The following is an 18,227-nucleotide window of genomic DNA, read 5'->3' on the forward strand; positions in this document are numbered from 1 at the left end:
GCCAAACAGACTCTTCCAGAAATTTAGCTGCATGAAAAAAGCCACTTAATTAAATTTATTTATTTATATATAATTTATTAGTAAATACTAATTTAAATGTAAACTCCATCGGTTAATTACCTGTTTTTAATAGTTTAATGTGATCCTTGTCTAGTTGTGAAAACATCTAAATAAAGTAACCCTTTATGTATTAGAACAACATAACTGTTCTAGGTACACGCTGTTGACTTTCAATCATACAGGTTCAGATCCTCATGTTACTATCTTTTTTTGAGTTGGCATTTTTGAGGAGTTTGAGCACCAAAGCATAGGTTACCACTGCCTTTCTTTTTTGTTTAGAAGCTAAAATAAGCTAGGATGAGCGCCTCTGTTTAGATCAGGGGTGGGCAAACTACAGCCTGCAGGCCACATCCGGCCCACCAGCCAATTTTATCCGGCCCTCAAGCTCCTGCTGGGGAGCAGGATTGGGGCTTGCTGCACGCCAGCCGGGGAGCGGGATCGGGAGGCACTCCGCGCAGCTCCCAGAAGCAGCGGCATGTCCCCCCTCTCTGGCTCCTACGTGCAGGAGCAGCCAGGGGGCTCCGCATGCTGCCACCACCCCAAGCGCCGCACCCGCAGCTCCCATTGGCTGGGAACTGCGGCCAATGGGAGCTGCAGGTGCGGCACCTGCAGATGGGGCAGTACACAGAACTGATTGGCCGCTCCTCTGCGTTGGAGCTGGAGGAAGGACATGCCGCTGCTTCCGGGAGCTGCTTGAGGTAAGTGCCGCCTGCACCCCGACCCCCTCCCGGGCCCCAACCTTCTGCCCCAGTCCAGAGCCCCCACCTGCACCCTGAACTTCTCATTTCTGGAGCCCACAGCCCCAGACAGAGCCATCACCCCCTCCTGCATCCCAACCCCAATTTCATGAGCATTCATGGCTCACCATACAATTTCCAAACCCAGATGTGTCCCTCAGGCCAAAAAGTTTCCCCACCCCGGCTTAGTTTGTTTCTGATCCTTCCAATGACAGTCATTTTAGCACCTCACTGAGAAAGGAGAGCAAGCAGTTTCCTTCTCACTGGACCCAGGAAAGAGGGTCTCCTAGAAACAAAATGCCATTTTTCTGATACTGTGGAGATAAGGATCAGGTCTTGCTCACGTTTGAGTCAATGGGAGTTTTGCCATTGATATCAATTTGAGCAGGCTTGGGCTTTGCATGGATTACCCCTGTGGTGTGGTTAGTCTTTCCTGCCGTCAGAAACAGAAGCTGTTTTACTCCTCCTTCCCCCATATAGCAGCACGGTGTTACTTACGTACTACGTGCAAGATCAGGGTTTTGTTTGTGACATTTTATTCTTCCTTTAGTGTCCAGTGTTTTAGAAGTAAAGACTGACAGGGCTAAAATTTGGGATTTGCTACTTGAAATAGTACAATTTTAGTATCAATCTCTATCTCTGTTACGTGTACAGTTGTGTGTGTGTTTACCCATCCCTTGGTGGGGAGGGAGGGCACTAACCATTTAAGTAATATGTGTATAATTATTGAGTTTATCCATTAAAATCTATGATATTTTTATATTGCAGTTTAATGGAGGTATTCATTATATCATTAAATATTGTACGATGTTTTGATTTTGAATCAACAGTGAAAGCATCTAAAGTTTCTATGGGGATTGGACTAAATTTGGTTTCCAAAACCTACAAGCACATTGTGACGGAATAGTTACCAGAAAAATCTAGAATGAAATATTTTTAGAGCCAAGAACTTGAAGTAATAACTCTGTGGTGCCTGGTGGGTTTTTACTTTGAAGTAAATGCTTCTGGTTAATTTGGAGGCTACAGATTGGTCTCCCAATATTGTATCCATCTGGCCATAGTTAGAAAAGTTTATACTGTTTTCCTGAGTTAGCATGCCTTAATAAACACTATAATGTTCTTACTTAACGTTGTCTTATCAAATGGCCTCAATGTCTTTAAAGCTGGCTACAGTCGTGCTGGGGGATCTGGAGGAGCGACCAGGGAAATTCCAGGATTGCTTGACAGGGGCACCGTGTGGGATAGGAACTGCATAGGCAATGTCCTGGAAGAGGCCATGAACTGCTTTGCCGAGATGCAGAGGCAGACAGAGGAGAAATTTCGCATGTGGATAGAAAAGCTAACTCGTCTTGACACAGATGAAGAAAGCAAGCAACAACTGGAGCCCAGGGAACCTAAAATGCAACTAGTTGGCCAAAGAATTCCCCCTACCACACAGTCAGGGGCATACACGCAGATGCCTGATAGCCAAGTACTTCCTCAGCAGTCCTTTAATTCTTATGTGAGCTATCAAAATGTTGACACTACATTAGAGTTTCCAGCGACTTTTAATAACAATTTTCCAGCTGTGTTTCCAGAGAATGGGAATATTGCAGAGCATGATTTAAATCAATCAAAAACTTAGTCTTTAAAATCTTGACATTACCTTGGATTGTGTTAAGAACAAAATTTGCTTTTCTCCATGCAAGTATTTTTTTTTCCGTGATGGGTTTTTAACATTATGCTGTAAATCTTTTATTTAAAGAAAACTTGTGTGGTTTTTTAAAAAACAAAGCAAGCAAAACACACACATAAACACACATGCAAAACTCAAAACAAAAACCTCCTGTCACCAACGTTTGGCAAGATGTAAATTAGAATCCTTGTTACATACCCTTGGAATGGTAGAGCTATGTTTGTTATAGTAGAAGCAATCAGTGTATTCATCTATATGTTCCTCTTGCATGCCAAAATGTTTATATAGGGAAATATAAGTTTAAAGACTTAAGGAATCTTAGTGAACTTGACTACATAATAATAATTAATACATACTTAAATGTCTGTTCATACCTAAATTCTGCAGCTTAAACTTGTCTATATATTGACCCTCCTCCTTTTTTTGGCAGAAGTCGTAAATAAGCCTACCCTAAAAATTAGCTATACATACTGAATGTGCTCAGTAGTTGATATTCATGTCCCATTTGGTAGTTAATTTTCTCACAAGAGCTTCTATTAATGACATTGCTATATTACATACAACATTCATATTTAGGGGAAGCACCAATTTTGTATGTATGCTTGCATATATATAATTATGTATACACATACACTTCTGTGTGTGCGCGTGACATATGCACACAAATAAAACATTGATACTTTCTTGTGTGTGTGTATATATATATGGTCAGGCTATGTCTTTCATGCTGAAATAAAAAGAGCAGTGTCAGTTCTGAGATAAGCAAACTTTGTAGGTAGATTTGAGTCTTGGGCCAAGAACGTAAAACCGAATGTCTGACATTCAGATTGGTAAACACCGTGGTGGACTTAATGCACTGTTTGCTTGTGGGTCTTAAAGCAAGAGCATTTTCTGAGCCACCTCTCTGACTGCCATTGAAATGATTATCTGTGATTGGGAATGCCATAGCATTAGTTTTGTTTAAATAATATAAGAACTGTCTACTGTGTGGGTTTTGTTTTAATTGTTATACTGATAATTAGTTATTCTGAGTAATCAGGCTTGAAACTTTGATGTTTAAATTAGGATTAAGCTATATATTATAGAAATAACTAATTCTCACCATTGCCAGAATACATGTGGTTTTCTGTTGCCTTTACAGTTGGGCCTTCATGAGAGAATAATTTCCCCTGAGTTACCAAAAGTATACATTTATATAGTTTGTTTCACCCTTGTATTGGTGAGATGTTTCTAATGCAAATAAAGTCAAAACTGTAATAATGGGAATTAAAAGTCTCTACCTAGATGTCTTTTGAGTAAAGAAAATGGAAGAGGTCTTTTGGGGCTCTTAGAATTTCAGTTTTTAAGCCACGGTGGTTTTATGAATTTTTATTTAGATCATTTCAGTAAAGCTTTTTCTTCCAATTAGAAGTACCATTGTGTATCCTACAGGCCTGATACAAAGCCCGATGAAGTCACTGGGAATCTATCAATTTACATAGCCTTCTGATCAGGCCCTCCATTAATAACTAATATTTTTTACTTGTTTTAAAAATAAAAGTAACCATGATGTGTTTAATATTTTTCCTATACCAGCCAATTTAACAAACTTGTCCTCATCTATTTAAAAGTTAAGATCTTTCAGGGAAAACTGATTGCTGATTTAAAAAAAATCGTTTTAGTATTCATAGATTTTAATATATAATATATACATTTAGAATTCTAATATGAGCAGCATATTTAAAGCATGACAACTCTACAGTTTTCCCCATGCATGCAAAAGCTGCTTCCAGCAGTGACTGGTTACTTTTATATATAACAGGGTCACTTATTCAGTATGTTAAGCATGCTCTGAAACATTACTATTTTTAAAAAAATGGAGCAATTAGGCATCTGAAAACAAATTGCCTTAAGAATTGAGCAGAATTTGTTCATCTGTTATACAGACTTTTATATACTGATTAGAAATCTCTTGTAACTGGATAATAACTTTGCAATGGTTGTAGTCAATTAAATTTCTCTCTAACTTCTGTGCCTTGTGTAGGTCATAGGAACCTTGAAAAAAAATCTTTGCATTGAAGCTGGATGGGATTTTTTTTATTGAAACTGACCTTTGAAATTTAAGTGTTAATAAACAGCACTCCTAGCTTTGCAACAACAAAAATATACTTTCTGCTTCATAAAACCTTTTCACCACCAATACATTACTTGATTTTATCTTGTAAATTACTGTGAATGTTAACAAATCAGAAAATAATAGTGGTGGAACATACATGTTTTGCTGCATATGGGGATGATGTTTTTTAAGATGGTGCCCTTTTTAGGATAGATTAGTTCAAAGGCAGCCAGTTGATTGTTAGGAAAATGTTTCAGATTAGAGATGTAGAATTTAACAGTATTTCCATATATGAACTACACAATATTGAAAACAAATGAATGTGTAAATGGTTTTAGTTTGGTCAGCTGCTCTGTCTGCCTCCAAAACATATGGAGTCAGATCTTCTACTGGCACAAGTCAGTATCACTTCTTTGAAGTCAAATCCAATGTCATTTTATACAAGCTGAGGATCTGACCCATTAGCTTGTGTTCTGGTTTCAAGAATTGAATTCCTCCTGGGGGGGGAAATCTCCACTTGCATTGGTTTGGTATAAATATGATATTTGAGACAACGAATGGTCTGTTTTTATGCTCCTGGAAAATATGCAATATTTTGGTTGTACACTTAAACAAAAGTATCTATCTTGCTGCTTTATATTATGTATTTGAATTGTTTATGCCAGCACTTGACATCTTTTTAACTGAATGGAGTTCTGGACTTCGGTTGCATTTCTGAAAAACTGAAAGTTTTTGTATTTTATGGTGGTATATTCATACAGCTACAGTTAAGGTTGTCACAGTTTCAGCTATAAGCTCCTATTTTCAAAGGTTTTGGCTTGAAATTAATATTTCCAGGGAATTAAGATTTGCTCTGAGCTGAAATTTTAGTATATAAGGTCTGGCCCCCACCTTGACGTCCTGCTAGTAAAATAGTCTGGCCTTTTTTATTTTAAGAGTACGAGCCTTGTCTTTAAAAATGAAATTTAATTAACTGTTGTGTTTAATGAATACATTTGTGGGAGAGTCCAATGGGAATTCTACATACTGTATATACTCGTTCATTAGCCCTTTCATTTATAAGCCGACCCCCCCAAGATGGATAGGTAAAAATAGCAAAAACTGTATGACCCTTTCATAAACTGACCCTATATTTCAGGGGTTGGCAAACTTTGGCTCCCGGCCTGTCAGGGCAAGCCGCTGGCAGGTCGGGATGTTTTGTTTACCTGGAGCGTCTGCCGGCATGGAGCCCCTCAGCTCTCTGTGGCCGCAGTTCACAGGGTGCTGAGGGGCTCCATGTCTGCAGCCGCTCCAGGTAAACAAAATGAAAATGTATTAGATATTCAATTAAATGATTCCATAGAGTTTAAAATCATCATATTTTGGTGTAGACCCATTTATAAGTCGATCCCCGCTCTTTGATGTCATTTTTTTTTACCAAAAATATTCGGCTTATGAACGAGTATATACGGTATGTTGGAGGAACAGCCTATTGGAGTCTAGATTACCTTTGATTGGCCTGTGGTTTTTGCTTCAGAATGGAGTAAAAAAACACTCTAGTTTCTTAAGAAAATATTACTTGCAGTCTTTCAGACTCCTGTGAAAGAATAAATATGGTAGGACAGATTGTCAACTTGTGTAAACTGGTATAGCTCCACTGAAGTCCGTGCCTATTCAAAACCAGATGAGGAATTGGCCATTAAATTTTATATGCTCGTTTATGCAAAATTTTTAATTTAAAAGACACCTAAAATACTGCAGACATTTATGCATGTGAATAATGAAAGTACACGCCTAACTGGAAATTCAGGAACTAGGAATTGGTGCATCTGTGCACTTGAAATACATTTACTTCATTTATGGTTTTTGTAACAAAGTGCAAATGAAACTTAAATCTTTGTACACTCTCTTCATTTAAGTGCCACTGAGGATGTGTGTCAAGCTGATAAATCAGGAAATTCAAAATTCAGATACCGGAACTGGTCTATGTGTAGAACTCCTTTGAAATATGTGGGGATTTGGAGTTCAGTTGATTGCAGGCTCAAGTTTCCCTGTAGGTCCTTATGGAGGCTTGGAGCCACTTCTCTCCCCCAGAAATGGGGTAAGTTAAGAAGGATGTGTTGGTTGTAATTGTGCATTTCCTGTCTTACTTGTTTGTTACACAAGTCTTTTATTTAAATAAAGAGTTTGTTTTACTTAGCATACAAATGATAGTTTGACACTGGTTTAGTGTTTTATAAATTATACATTATTGTTCACATTAGAGCCCTATTTTAAAAGGTTTATAACTTTAAAATATTTTAGATTTTTTTAAAAATAGTACACAGCAAAACGAAGTGTAGTAAACTCTAACATAACCCAGAGTTATAAAACATAATAGTTGTCTCTAGGACTGAAGGAAAAGTATTTTTAAAGCAAGTTAGCCTAATGTTCAATCTCCATAATTTAGCTCTAAACATTTTACTCTGGGCTGAAATTTGTCATACATCAGCTTCAACTGAGGGCAATTTTTTAAACATCTGGTTAAAAAGTTAATTTTAATACACTTGATAACTTTAGTGCTATTAGTTCCTATTCTTATCTCTCCAAAATATCATTTGATTTCAGAAGTCACAGGATTAATTTGGCTGAGACACTAAAATCTGACATGTGGCCTTGGTTGCTGCAAATTTACAAAAACTAAATTTAAACACAAAACTAATTAAATTGCTGTGCATTTTTAACATGCATCCTTTAGAATCATAGAATCATAGAATATCAGGGTTGGAAGGGACCTCAGGAGGTCATCTAGTCCAACCCCCTGCTCAAAAGCAGGACCCATACCCAATTAAATCATCCCAGCCAAGGCTTTGTCAAGCCTGATTAGATTAGTCAGGCATGACCTTCCCTTGGTGAATCCATGCTGACTGTTCCTGATCACTTTCCTCTCATGTAAGTGCTTCAGGATTGATTCTTTGAGGACCTGCTCCATGATTTTTCCGGGGACTGAAGTGAGGCTGACTGGCCTGTAGTTCCCAGGATCCTCCTTCTTCCCTTTTTTAAAGATTGGCACTACATTAGCCTTTTTCCAGTCATCCGGGACTTCCCCCTTTCGCCACGAGTTTTCAAAGATAATGGCCAATGGCTCTGCAATCACAGCTGCCAGTTCCTTTAGCACTCTCGGATGCAACTCGTCCGGCCCCATGGACTTGTGCACGTCCAGTTTTTCTAAATAGTCCCTAACCACCTCTTTCTCCACAGAGGGCTGGCCATCTATTCCCCATGTTGTGATGCCCAGCGCAGCAGTCTGGGAGCTGACCTTGTTCGTGAAGACAGAGGCAAAAAAAGCATTGAGTACATTAGCTTTTTCCACATCCTCTGTCACTAGGTTGCCTCCCTCATTCATTAAGGGGCCCACACTTTCCTTGGCCGCCTTCTTGTTGCCAACATACCTGAAGAAACCCTTCTTGTTACTCTTAACATCTCTCGCTAGCTGCAGCTCCAGGTGCGATTTGGCCCTCCTAATTTCATTCCTACATGCCCGAGCAATATTTTTATACTCTTCCCTGGTCATATGTCCAACCTTCCACTTCTTGTAAGCTTCTTTTTTATGCTTAAGATCCGCTAGGATTTCACCGTTAAGCCAAGCTGGTCGCCTGCCATATTTACTATTCTTTCGACACATCGGGATGGTTTGTCCCTGTAACCTCAACAGGGATTCTTTGAAATACAGCCAGCTCTCCTGGACTCTTTTCCCCTTCATGTTAGTCCCCCAGGGGATCCTACCCATCCGTTCCCTGAGGGAGTCGAAGTCTGCTTTCCTGAAGTCCAGGGTCCGTATCCTGCTGCTTACCTTTCTTCCCTGTGTCAGGATCCTGAACTCAACCAACTCATGGTCACTGCCTCCCAGATTCCCATCCACTTTTGCTTCCCCCACTAATTCTTCCCGGTTTGTGAGCAGCAGGTCAAGAAAAGCTCCCCCCCTAGTTGGCTCCTCTAGCACTTGCGCCAGGAAATTGTCCCCTATGCCTTCCAAAAACTTCCTGGATTGTCTATGCACCGCTGTATTGCTCTCCCAGCAGATATCAGGAAATTAAAGTCACCCATGAGAACCAGGGCATGCGATCTAGTAGCTTCCGCGAGCTGCCGAAAGAAAGCCTCATCCACCTCATCCCCCTGGTCCGGTGGTCCATAGCAGACTCCCACCACTACATCACTCTTGTTGCTCACACTTCTAAACTTAATCCAGAGACACTCAGGTTTTTCTGCAGTTTCGTACCGGAGCTCTGAGCAGTCATACTGCTCCCTTACATACAGTGCTACTCCCCCACCTTTTCTGCCCTGCCTGTCCTTCCTGAACAGTTTATAACCATCCATGACAGTACTCCAGTCATGTGAGTTATCCCACCAAGTCTCTGTTATTCCAATCACGTCATAATTCCTTGACATCACCAGGACCTCCAGTTCTCCCTGCTTGTTTCCAAGGCTTTGTGCATTCGTATATAAGCACTTGAGATAACCTGCTGATCACCCCTCATTCTTAGTATGAGGCAGGAGCCCTCCCCTCACAGACATTCCTGCCTGTGCTTCCTCCCGGTATCCCGCTTTCCCACTTACCTCAGGGCTTTGGTCTCCTTCCCCCGGTGAACCTAGTTTAAAGCCCTCCTCACTAGGTTAGCCAGCCTGCTCGCAAAGATGCTCTTCCTTCTCTTCGTAGGGTGCAGCCCGTCTCTGCCCAGCACTCCTCCTTCATGGAACACTGTCCCATGGTCAAAGAATCCAAAGCCTTCTCTCCGACACCACCTGCGTAGCCATTCGTTGACTTCCACTATTCGACGGTCCCTACCCAGGCCTTTTCCTTCCACGGGGAGGATGGACGAGAACACCACTTGCGCCTCCAACTCCTTTATCCTTCTTCCCAGAGCCACGTAGTCCGCAGTGATCCGCTCAAGGTCATTCTTGGCAGTATCATTGGTGCCCACGTGGAGAAGCAGGAAGGGGTAGCGATCCGGTCCTGCAGATCTGATCTGTGTGAACAGACTCTTACCCCCATGTAGAGTCCCAGGAGGCATCTTGATATACTGATCATAGGCACATTTAAGAAATGGTTGACATGCCCAATGATACTACTGAGATATCTCTTGTGATTTCATGTGATGCATTGAATTCTGATACTTTTGCGTGGCTCTAATTGAAGTTAGTAGAAGTCCATGCATCCATCCAAGGCCTGAATCTGCCTCTTTGTTCATAAAGTACCAGTAAACATTGCTAAACATACATTTACATGAGCTGAATGCCTTCGGAAGAGTTCTTGTAGTATTTTAACTAACAGCTATTTTATTAGAGAGATGTCATCAACTTGAAAACTAGTCATTTAAAAAGAGACGCTGATAGTTTCAGATATTGCACCTGGCCAGAGTCCTTCTGTGAGTTTTGTGTTTTTCTATAACATATTTCTATTTATTTTAATAAAAAAATTCTCTCATGTGTTGCCTTGTGACTACACAAACAGAAAACTGACTGGCTATTGGGACTATACAGGTGAAAGCATGAAACTGAGTACACAAAGTGCTGTCAGATTCACAAAGTAAAGAAATCGATGTCTGGTCTACACTAGAAAATTAGGTTGATCTAGATGCATCACTCAGGGATGTGAAAAATCCATATCCCTGAGAGTTAAGCCGACCTAAGTCTCTTTGTAGACTGTGCTAGGTTGATGGAAGAATTCTTCCATCAGCCTAGCTACCACCTCTTGTAGATTAGTGGATTAGTTAAAGTAACAGGAGAACCCCTCCCATTGGTGTAGGTATTGTCTATACTGAAGCGCTATGCTGTAGCATTTCAAGTGTAGACAAGCCCTGAGAAAATAGAGGAAAAATATTTTGCTCAATACCTTTTACTTACACTGATCCTCAATGTGACTTGTAATAATGGTAGGTAAAAAAATGATTGTCAGAAATATCATTTTTTTGTCTTATTATTTAATGTCTATGAAAGGAATATTTTGGTTATTTTTCAGAGCTGCTAAGGATGGATTATCAATCTGAATCTAACATTTTCTGGGATTATTTGTGGCAGTTGTTACAACCTTAAATGTATTTAAATGATTTTGTTGTTGAAGATATATATTGTCTTTTCCTGTATCACATACTGTATGTCTCTATAGGCCATTTTAACACAGAGTGTAATCCTGGTTTCATGGAAGTCAGTGGAAAAAAGTCGATTTCCATGGAACCAGTATTCAAACCTTATTTTTAATTATGATGGAGCTAATCCTGTAGTTCTTACTCAAGGATAACTCCCATTGTCCTTAATGGGGCATTTGCATGAATAAGGTCTGCAGGTCAGGCCCTGTAAGTGGATGCTTGATTAGATTCAGCATAACACAGGGCTGCAACATGACACTACAGTTACAAGAAATCATTAGAATGAGAGTGCTGTGTGATATGTACTGTATAAGATAAATATTCAGGCTGATTGATAACGGTGGACAGTACCTAGCAAAAAGTGAAGTCACAAACCCACTTCAGTGTGTGTGGGTGTTAGGTTTTTTTTTTTTTTTTACAAATTTTATTAATCCCATGTAGTATTAGCTTGGGAAAATGAGGGCACATGGAAAATAGTTTCGTTGGCTGAAAGGGACTCAAAAGGTCAGGTGGAAGTTTACAGACTGGCCAACTAGAGTGCCTGGATATTCAGTTTTTGTAATGTTTAGCTCACAATTCAATAACAGTAGAAACAGAACATACCATCAGAAGATAAACATGCACTGTAAAACAATATGCACCACTTCCTAGAATCTTCAGGACATAGCCATGTTCCATGTGCCTTTATTCAGAGCACAACTCAGTGACTTTATCGCTTGTGTATTATCCAAAAAACAAAGCTATTTTCCATCTAGCCATCAAATAGCCTGAAAGTATGAATGTTGATCTACAAAGCTTTAACATCTGTGCATAGTATCTTAAAATGAGCTTGAATCTTAGCTCGGAACAGATACTCATCTACTTTTCTTCTGATTTTATTGCCATGGTGTAAATTAAATTAAGTATCTTGTTGAATGAAGGAAAAATATGAAAAACACTAATCTCAATAGTAATTTTTGTTCACTTTATGATTTTAGGGAGAATGTAGTTTCACTGTTTTTATTGTATACACAGTGTGTATCTTTTGCCTAACACTGTAAATTTTGAAATGTAACTACTGTAACCTAGAGTGAATAAATATAAATAGTAATAAAATGTTTCTTGTTAATAAATTCTAGACAATGGGCAAGATTTTTTTTCTTCTCATTTGGGAATCATTTTAGAGCTCAGCTAGTCTGGTTCAATGCCACTTGAACCATGCATGTGTTATGAAACTGTTGCTCTTACTCATATCTTGAATAATATCAAGCTTGTATTGTGTTTTTTAAATCAAAAAAAGTATCCAGTCCAAACTCCTTCTAAAAAAAAAAATCCTTCTATGGAGTCAGAGGCATTAGTAGTATATATTGCCTAAAATAAATTTTGCAAGTCATGAAGGGCCATATTCTTAAGCATAACCTATGTTATGTGTTCTTTGGCCTATGTTATATAGGATGATTCTAATGACCTTTTGGTCTTAAAAACTATAAATCTATGAAATGCTACTTTTTAAATTTGGTGTAACTCCACTGATGTAAACTAAGCTACCTTGGATTTATACCAGATATAAATGAGGCCAGAATCTGACCTTTTATTCTTGTGGGTTTTTTTTAAAATTTTTTAATATTCTCCTCACATGATAGATACAAAAAATTAAACTTCTCTGTTGTGGGGTAATGCAGTTCAAATACTACAAAGCATTATCAATACCCATAAATAAGATCCAAAAGTATTGTTGTATTGCAAGAATAAAGGAAGCCTTATCTTTATTGGTTTGCCATTAACAGAGTGCCTCTCCCAGTTCTTTGTCACCCTTTTTAATTTTTGTTTCAAGAAAATACTCTGAAGCTAATTTTTTTAACCATTAGTAATTTACTGTTCGGAACTGTCCCAGCATCCTGATTGGAGCGCTGGGCTAGAACTCGGGAAACTTCCTATTTCCAGCTTGGCTGCTGGTTGACTTTGGGCAAGTCACGGCTGTGTGCCTCAGTTCTCCAATCTATAAGATGGAGATCATGATGCTTACATCCTTTGTAAAGCGATTTGAGATCTTCTGATGAAAAGCACTTTGAGAGGTTGTTTGTAATACCTGTTTTATATATGAAAATGTAGTGGCTAAATTTTCCGTATCGCGTTAGTTAGTTAGAGTTGTTTGCTTCTTGTCCTAAACTCCACTGAATGCATCCGATGAAGTGAGCTGTAGCTCACGAAAGCTTATGCTCAAATAAATTTGTTAGTCTCTAAGGTGCCACAAGTCCTCCTTTTCTTTTTGCAGTATTAAAGGGTATGTCTACACTACGGAATAAGGTCGAATTTATAGAAGTCGGTTTTTTAGAAATCGGTTTTATAAATTCGAGTGTGTGTGTCCCCACAGTAAATGCTCTAAGTGCATTAAGTGCATTAACTCGGCGGAGCGCTTCCACAGTACCGAGGCAAGCGTCGACTTCCGGAGCGTTGCACTGTGGGTAGCTATCCCACAGTTCCCGCAGTCTCCGCTGCCCATTGGAATTCTGGGTTGAGATCCCAATGCCTGATGGGGCTAAAACATTGTCGCGGGTGGTTCTGGGTACATATCGTCAGCCTCCCGTTCCCTCCCTCCCCCCGTGAAAGCAAGGGCAGACAATCATTTCGCGCCTTTTTTCCTGAGTTACCTGTGCAGACGCCATACCATGGCAAGCATGGAGCCCGCTCAGGTAACCGTCACCCTATGTCTCCTGGGTGCTGGCAGACGCGGTACGGCATTGCTACACAGTAGCAGCAACCCCTTGCCTTGTGGCAGCAGACGGTACAGTACGACTGGTAGCCGTCATCGTCATGTCTGAGGTGCTCCTGGTCGCCTCTGTGAGGTCGATCAGGAGCGCCTGGGCAGACATGGGCGCAGGGACTAAATTTGGAGTGACTTGACCAGGTCATTCTCTTTAGTCCTGCAGTCAGTCCTATTGAACCGTCTTATGGTGAGCAGGCAGGCGATACGGACTGCTAGCAGTCGTACTGTACCATCTTCTGCCAGGCAGGCAAGAGATGAGGATTGCTAGCAGTCGTATTGCACCATCTTCTGCCAGGCAGGCAAGAGATGGGGATGGCTAGCAGGCGTACTGTACCATCTTCTGCCAAGCAGCCATGAGATGTGGATGGCATGCAGTCCTTCTGCACCGTCTGCTGCCAGCCAAAGATGTAAAAGATAGATGGAGTGGGTCAAAACAAGAAATAGACCAGATTTGTTTTGTACTCATTTGCCTCCTCCCCTGTCTAGGGGACTCATTCCTCTAGGTCACACTGCAGTCACTCACAGAGAAGGTGCAGCGAGGTAAATCTAGCCATGTATCAATCAGAGGCCAGGCTAACCTCCTTGTTCCAATAACAACGATAACTTAGGTGCACCATTTCTTATTGGAACCCTCCGTGCAGTCCTGCCTGAAATACTCCTTGATGTACAGGCACCCCCTTTGTTGATTTTAGCTCCCTGAAGCCAACCCTGTAAGCCGTGTCGTCAGTCGCCCCTCCCTCCGTCAGAGCAACGGCAGACAATCGTTCCGCGCCTTTTTTCTGTGCGGACGCCATACCACGGCAAGCATGGAGCCCGCTCAGCTCACTTTGGCAATTAGGAGCACATTAACCACCACACGCATTATTCAGCAGTATATGCAGCACCAGAACATGGCAACGCGATACCGGGCGAGGAGGCGACGTCAGCGCGGTCCCGTGAGTGATCAGGACATGGACACAGATTTCTCTGAAAGCATGGGCCCTGACAATGCATGCATCATGGTGCTAATGGGGCAGGTTCATGCTGTGGAACGCCGATTCTGGGCTCGGGAAACAAGCACAGACTGGTGGGACCGCATAGTGTTGCAGGTCTGGGACGATTCCCAGTGGCTACGAAACTTTCGCATGCGTAAGGGCACTTTCATGGAACTTTGTGACTTGCTTTCCCCTGTCCTGAAGCGCATGAATACCAAGATGAGAGCAGCCCTCACAGTTGAGAAGCGAGTGGCGATAGCCCTGTGGAAGCTTGCAACGCCAGACAGCTACCGGTCAGTTGGGAATCAATTTGGAGTGGGCAAATCTACTGTGGGGGCTGCTGTGATGCAAGTAGCCCACGCAATCAAAGATCTGCTGATATCAAGGGTAGTGACCCTGGGAAATGTGCAGGTCATAGTGGATGGCTTTGCTGCAATGGGATTCCCTAACTGTGGTGGGGCTATAGATGGAACCCATATCCCTATCTTGGCACCGGAGCACCAAGCCGCCGAGTACATAAACCGCAAGGGGTACTTTTCGATAGTGCTGCAAGCTCTGGTGGATCACAAGGGACGTTTCACCAACATCAACGTGGGATGGCCGGGAAAGGTGCATGATGCTCGCATCTTCAGGAACTCTGGTCTGTTTCAAAAGCTGCAGGAAGGGACTTTATTCCCAGACCAGAAAATAACTGTTGGGGATGTTGAAATGCCTATATGTATCCTTGGGGACCCAGCCTACCCCTTAATGCCATGGCTCATGAAGCCGTACACAGGCAGCCTGGACAGTGGTCAGGAGCTGTTCAACTACAGGCTGAGCAAGTGCAGAATGGTGGTAGAATGTGCATTTGGACGTTTAAAGGCGCGCTGGCGCAGTTTATTGACTCGCTTAGACCTCAGCGAAACCAATATTCCCACTGTTATTACTGCTTGCTGTGTGCTCCACAATATCTGTGAGAGTAAGGGGGAGACGTTTATGGCGGGGTGGGAGGTTGAGGCAAATCGCCTGGCTGCTGGTTACGCGCAGCCAGACACCAGGGCGGTTAGAAGAGCACAGGAGGGCGCGGTACGCATCAGAGAAGCTTTGAAAAACAGTTTCATGACTGGCCAGGCTACGGTGTAAAAGTTCTGTTTGTTTCTCCTTGATGAACCCCCCCGCCCCTTGGTTCACTCTACTTCCCTGTAAGCTAACCACCCTCCCCTCCTCCCTTTAATCATTGCTTGCAGAGCCAATAAAGTCATTGCTGCTTCACAGTCATGCATTCGTTATTCATTCATCACACAAATAGGGGGATGACTACCAAGGTATCCCAGGAGGGGTGGTGGAGGAGGGAAGGAAAATGCCACACAGCACTTTAAGCACAGCACTTTAAAAGTTTACAACTTTAAAATTTATTGAATGACAGCCTTCTTTTTTTTGGGCAATCCTCTGTGGGGGAGTGGCTGGTTGGCCGGAGGCCTCCCCACCGTGTTCTTGGGCGTCTGGGTGTGGAGGCTATGGAACTTGGGGAGGAGGGCGGTTGGTTACAGAGGGGCTGCAGTGGCAGTCTGTGCTCCAGCTGCCTTTGCTGCAGCTCAACCATACACTGGAGCATACTGGTTTGGTCCTGCAGCAGCCTCAGCATTGAATCCTGCCTCCTCTCATCACGCTGCCGCCACCTTTGAGCTTCAGCCCTGTCTTCAGCCCGCCACTTACTCTCTTCAGCCCGCCACTTACTCTCTTCAGCCCTCCACCTCTCCTCCCGGTCATTTTGTGCTTTCCTGCACTCTGACATTATTTGCCTCCACGCATTCGTCTGTGCTCTGTCAGTGTGGGAGGACAGCATGAGCTCGGAGAACATTTCATCGCGAGTGCGTTTTTTTTTCTTTCTAAGCTTCACTAGCCTCTGGGAAGGAGAAGATCCTGTGATCATTGAAACACATGCAGCTGGTGGAGAAAAAAAAAGGGACAGCGGTATTTAAAAAGACACATTTTATAAAACAGTGGCTACACTCTTTCAGGGTAAACCTTGAAAGTTAACATTACATACATAGCACATGTGCTTTCGTTACAAGGTCGCATTTTGCCTCCTCCCACCGCGTGAACGGATTTTGGTTGAATGCCAGCAAACATACACTGCAATGCTTTGTTCTACAGTGATTCCCCAGTACGTGTTGCTGGCCTGGAGTGGTAAAGTGTCCTACCATGAAGGACGAAATAAGGCTGCCCTCCCCAGAAACCTTTTGCAAAGGCAGAACCGCAAATGCCAGGGCAAAGTAATCCTTTCACATGCTTGCTTTTAAACCATGTATAGCATTTTAAAAGGTACACTCACCAGAGGTCCCTTCTCCGCCTGCTGAGTCCAGGAGGCAGCCTTGGGTGGGTTCGGGGGGTACTGGCTCCAGGTCTAGGGTGAGAAACAGTTCCTGGCTGTCGGGAAAACCGGTTTCTCCGCTTGCTTGCTGTGAGCTATCTACAACCTCCTCCTCATCATCTTCTTCGTCCCCAAAACCTACTTCTGTATTGCCTCCATCTCCATTGAAGGAGTCAAACAACACGGCTGGGGTAGTGGTGGCTGAACCCCCTAAAATGGCATGCAGCTCATCATAGAAGCGGCATGTTTGGGGCTCTGACCCAGAGCGGCCGTTCGCCTCTCTGGTTTTCTGGTAGGCTTGCCTCAGCTCCTTCAGTTTCACGCGGCACTGCTTCGGGTCCCTGTTATGGCCTCTGTCCTTCATGCCCTGGGAGATTTTCAGAAAGGTTTTGGCATTTCGAAAACTGGAACGGAGTTCTGATAGCACGGATTCCTCTCCCCAAACAGCGATCAGATCCCGTACCTCCCGTTCAGTCCATGCTGGAGCTCTTTTGCGATTCTGGGACTCCATCATGGTCACCTCTGCTGATGAGCTCTGCATGGTCACCTGCAGCTTGCCACGCTGGCCAAACAGGAAATGAGATTCAAAAGTTCGCGGTTCTTTTCCTGTCTACCTGGCCAGTGCATCTGAGTTGAGAGCGCTGTCCAGAGCGGTCAGAATGGAGCACTCTGGGATAGCTCCCGGAGGCCAATACCATCGAATTGTGTCCACAGTACCCCAAATTCGAGCCGGCAAGGTCGATTTAAGCGCTAATCCACTTGTCAGGGGTGGAGTAAGGAAATCGATTTTAAGAGCCCTTTAAGTCGAAATAAAGGGCTTCATTGTGTGGACGGGTGCAGGTTTAAATCGATTTAACGCTGCTAAATTCGATCTAAAGTCCTAGTGTAGACCAGGGCCTAGTGTATCAATAAACAGCTGTTGGGTTTCATCACAAAGAGGCTGAATTTTATATACAACAATCATCATACACCTGGCTAAATCTGGCCCAAAGTGTTTTGGGATCCAGCAGGGAGAGAGGCACTGTGATTAGTAAACACGTAAGTGGTTAGTAAACATGAGTGAGATAGTGAACTAACTATATTGCAAACTTAAAAATATAAAAAATTGACAATTGAGGCCTGAGTCTGATTTTACACTGGTTGAAATTCCATTGACACTGGTGGAGACCATTCTGATTTACATCAGTGTAGGTGAGAACGGAATCAGACCCTTGATATTTTTATGCCAAGATGGCCTCTGCCTTTCAAAGGAAAAAATTGTCTGTTTTTTGCAGTTTTCAGAGTAGCAGCTGTGTTAGTCTGTATTCGTAAAAAGAAAAGGAGTACATGTGGCACCTTAGAGACTAACAAATTTATTTGAGCTCAAATAAATTTGTTAGTCTCTAAGGTGCCACAAGTACTCCTTTTCATTTTTTGCAGTATTAATGTTAAATGTCAATAGCTGTATTTTGCTGCTGATGTATGTTAACTTTCAGACTTGTCT

At 42.3% G+C, this 18,227-nt stretch overlaps 1 protein-coding gene across 3 annotated transcripts in view; it reads left to right on the forward strand.

Moving 5' to 3' along the window:
• Window positions 1-18,227, forward strand: part of ARK2N (arkadia (RNF111) N-terminal like PKA signaling regulator 2N) — an 87,553-nt gene that overhangs the window by 31,423 nt on the left and 37,903 nt on the right. The window contains exon 3 of one of the 3 annotated variants that reach the window (XM_048849612.2): window positions 1,961-11,783. The exons of the other annotated variants lie outside the window; for them this stretch is intronic. Coding sequence (XP_048705569.1) covers window positions 1,961-2,421 — 461 coding nt within the window. The 3' untranslated portion in view covers window positions 2,422-11,783. Of the gene's footprint in view, window positions 1-1,960; window positions 11,784-18,227 lie in introns of those variants that run through there. 3 annotated transcript variants of the gene reach the window in all.

Source organism: Caretta caretta, chromosome 5 (assembly GCF_965140235.1).
Source record: "Caretta caretta isolate rCarCar2 chromosome 5, rCarCar1.hap1, whole genome shotgun sequence".
NCBI classification, from domain to species: Eukaryota; Metazoa; Chordata; order Testudines; family Cheloniidae; genus Caretta; species Caretta caretta.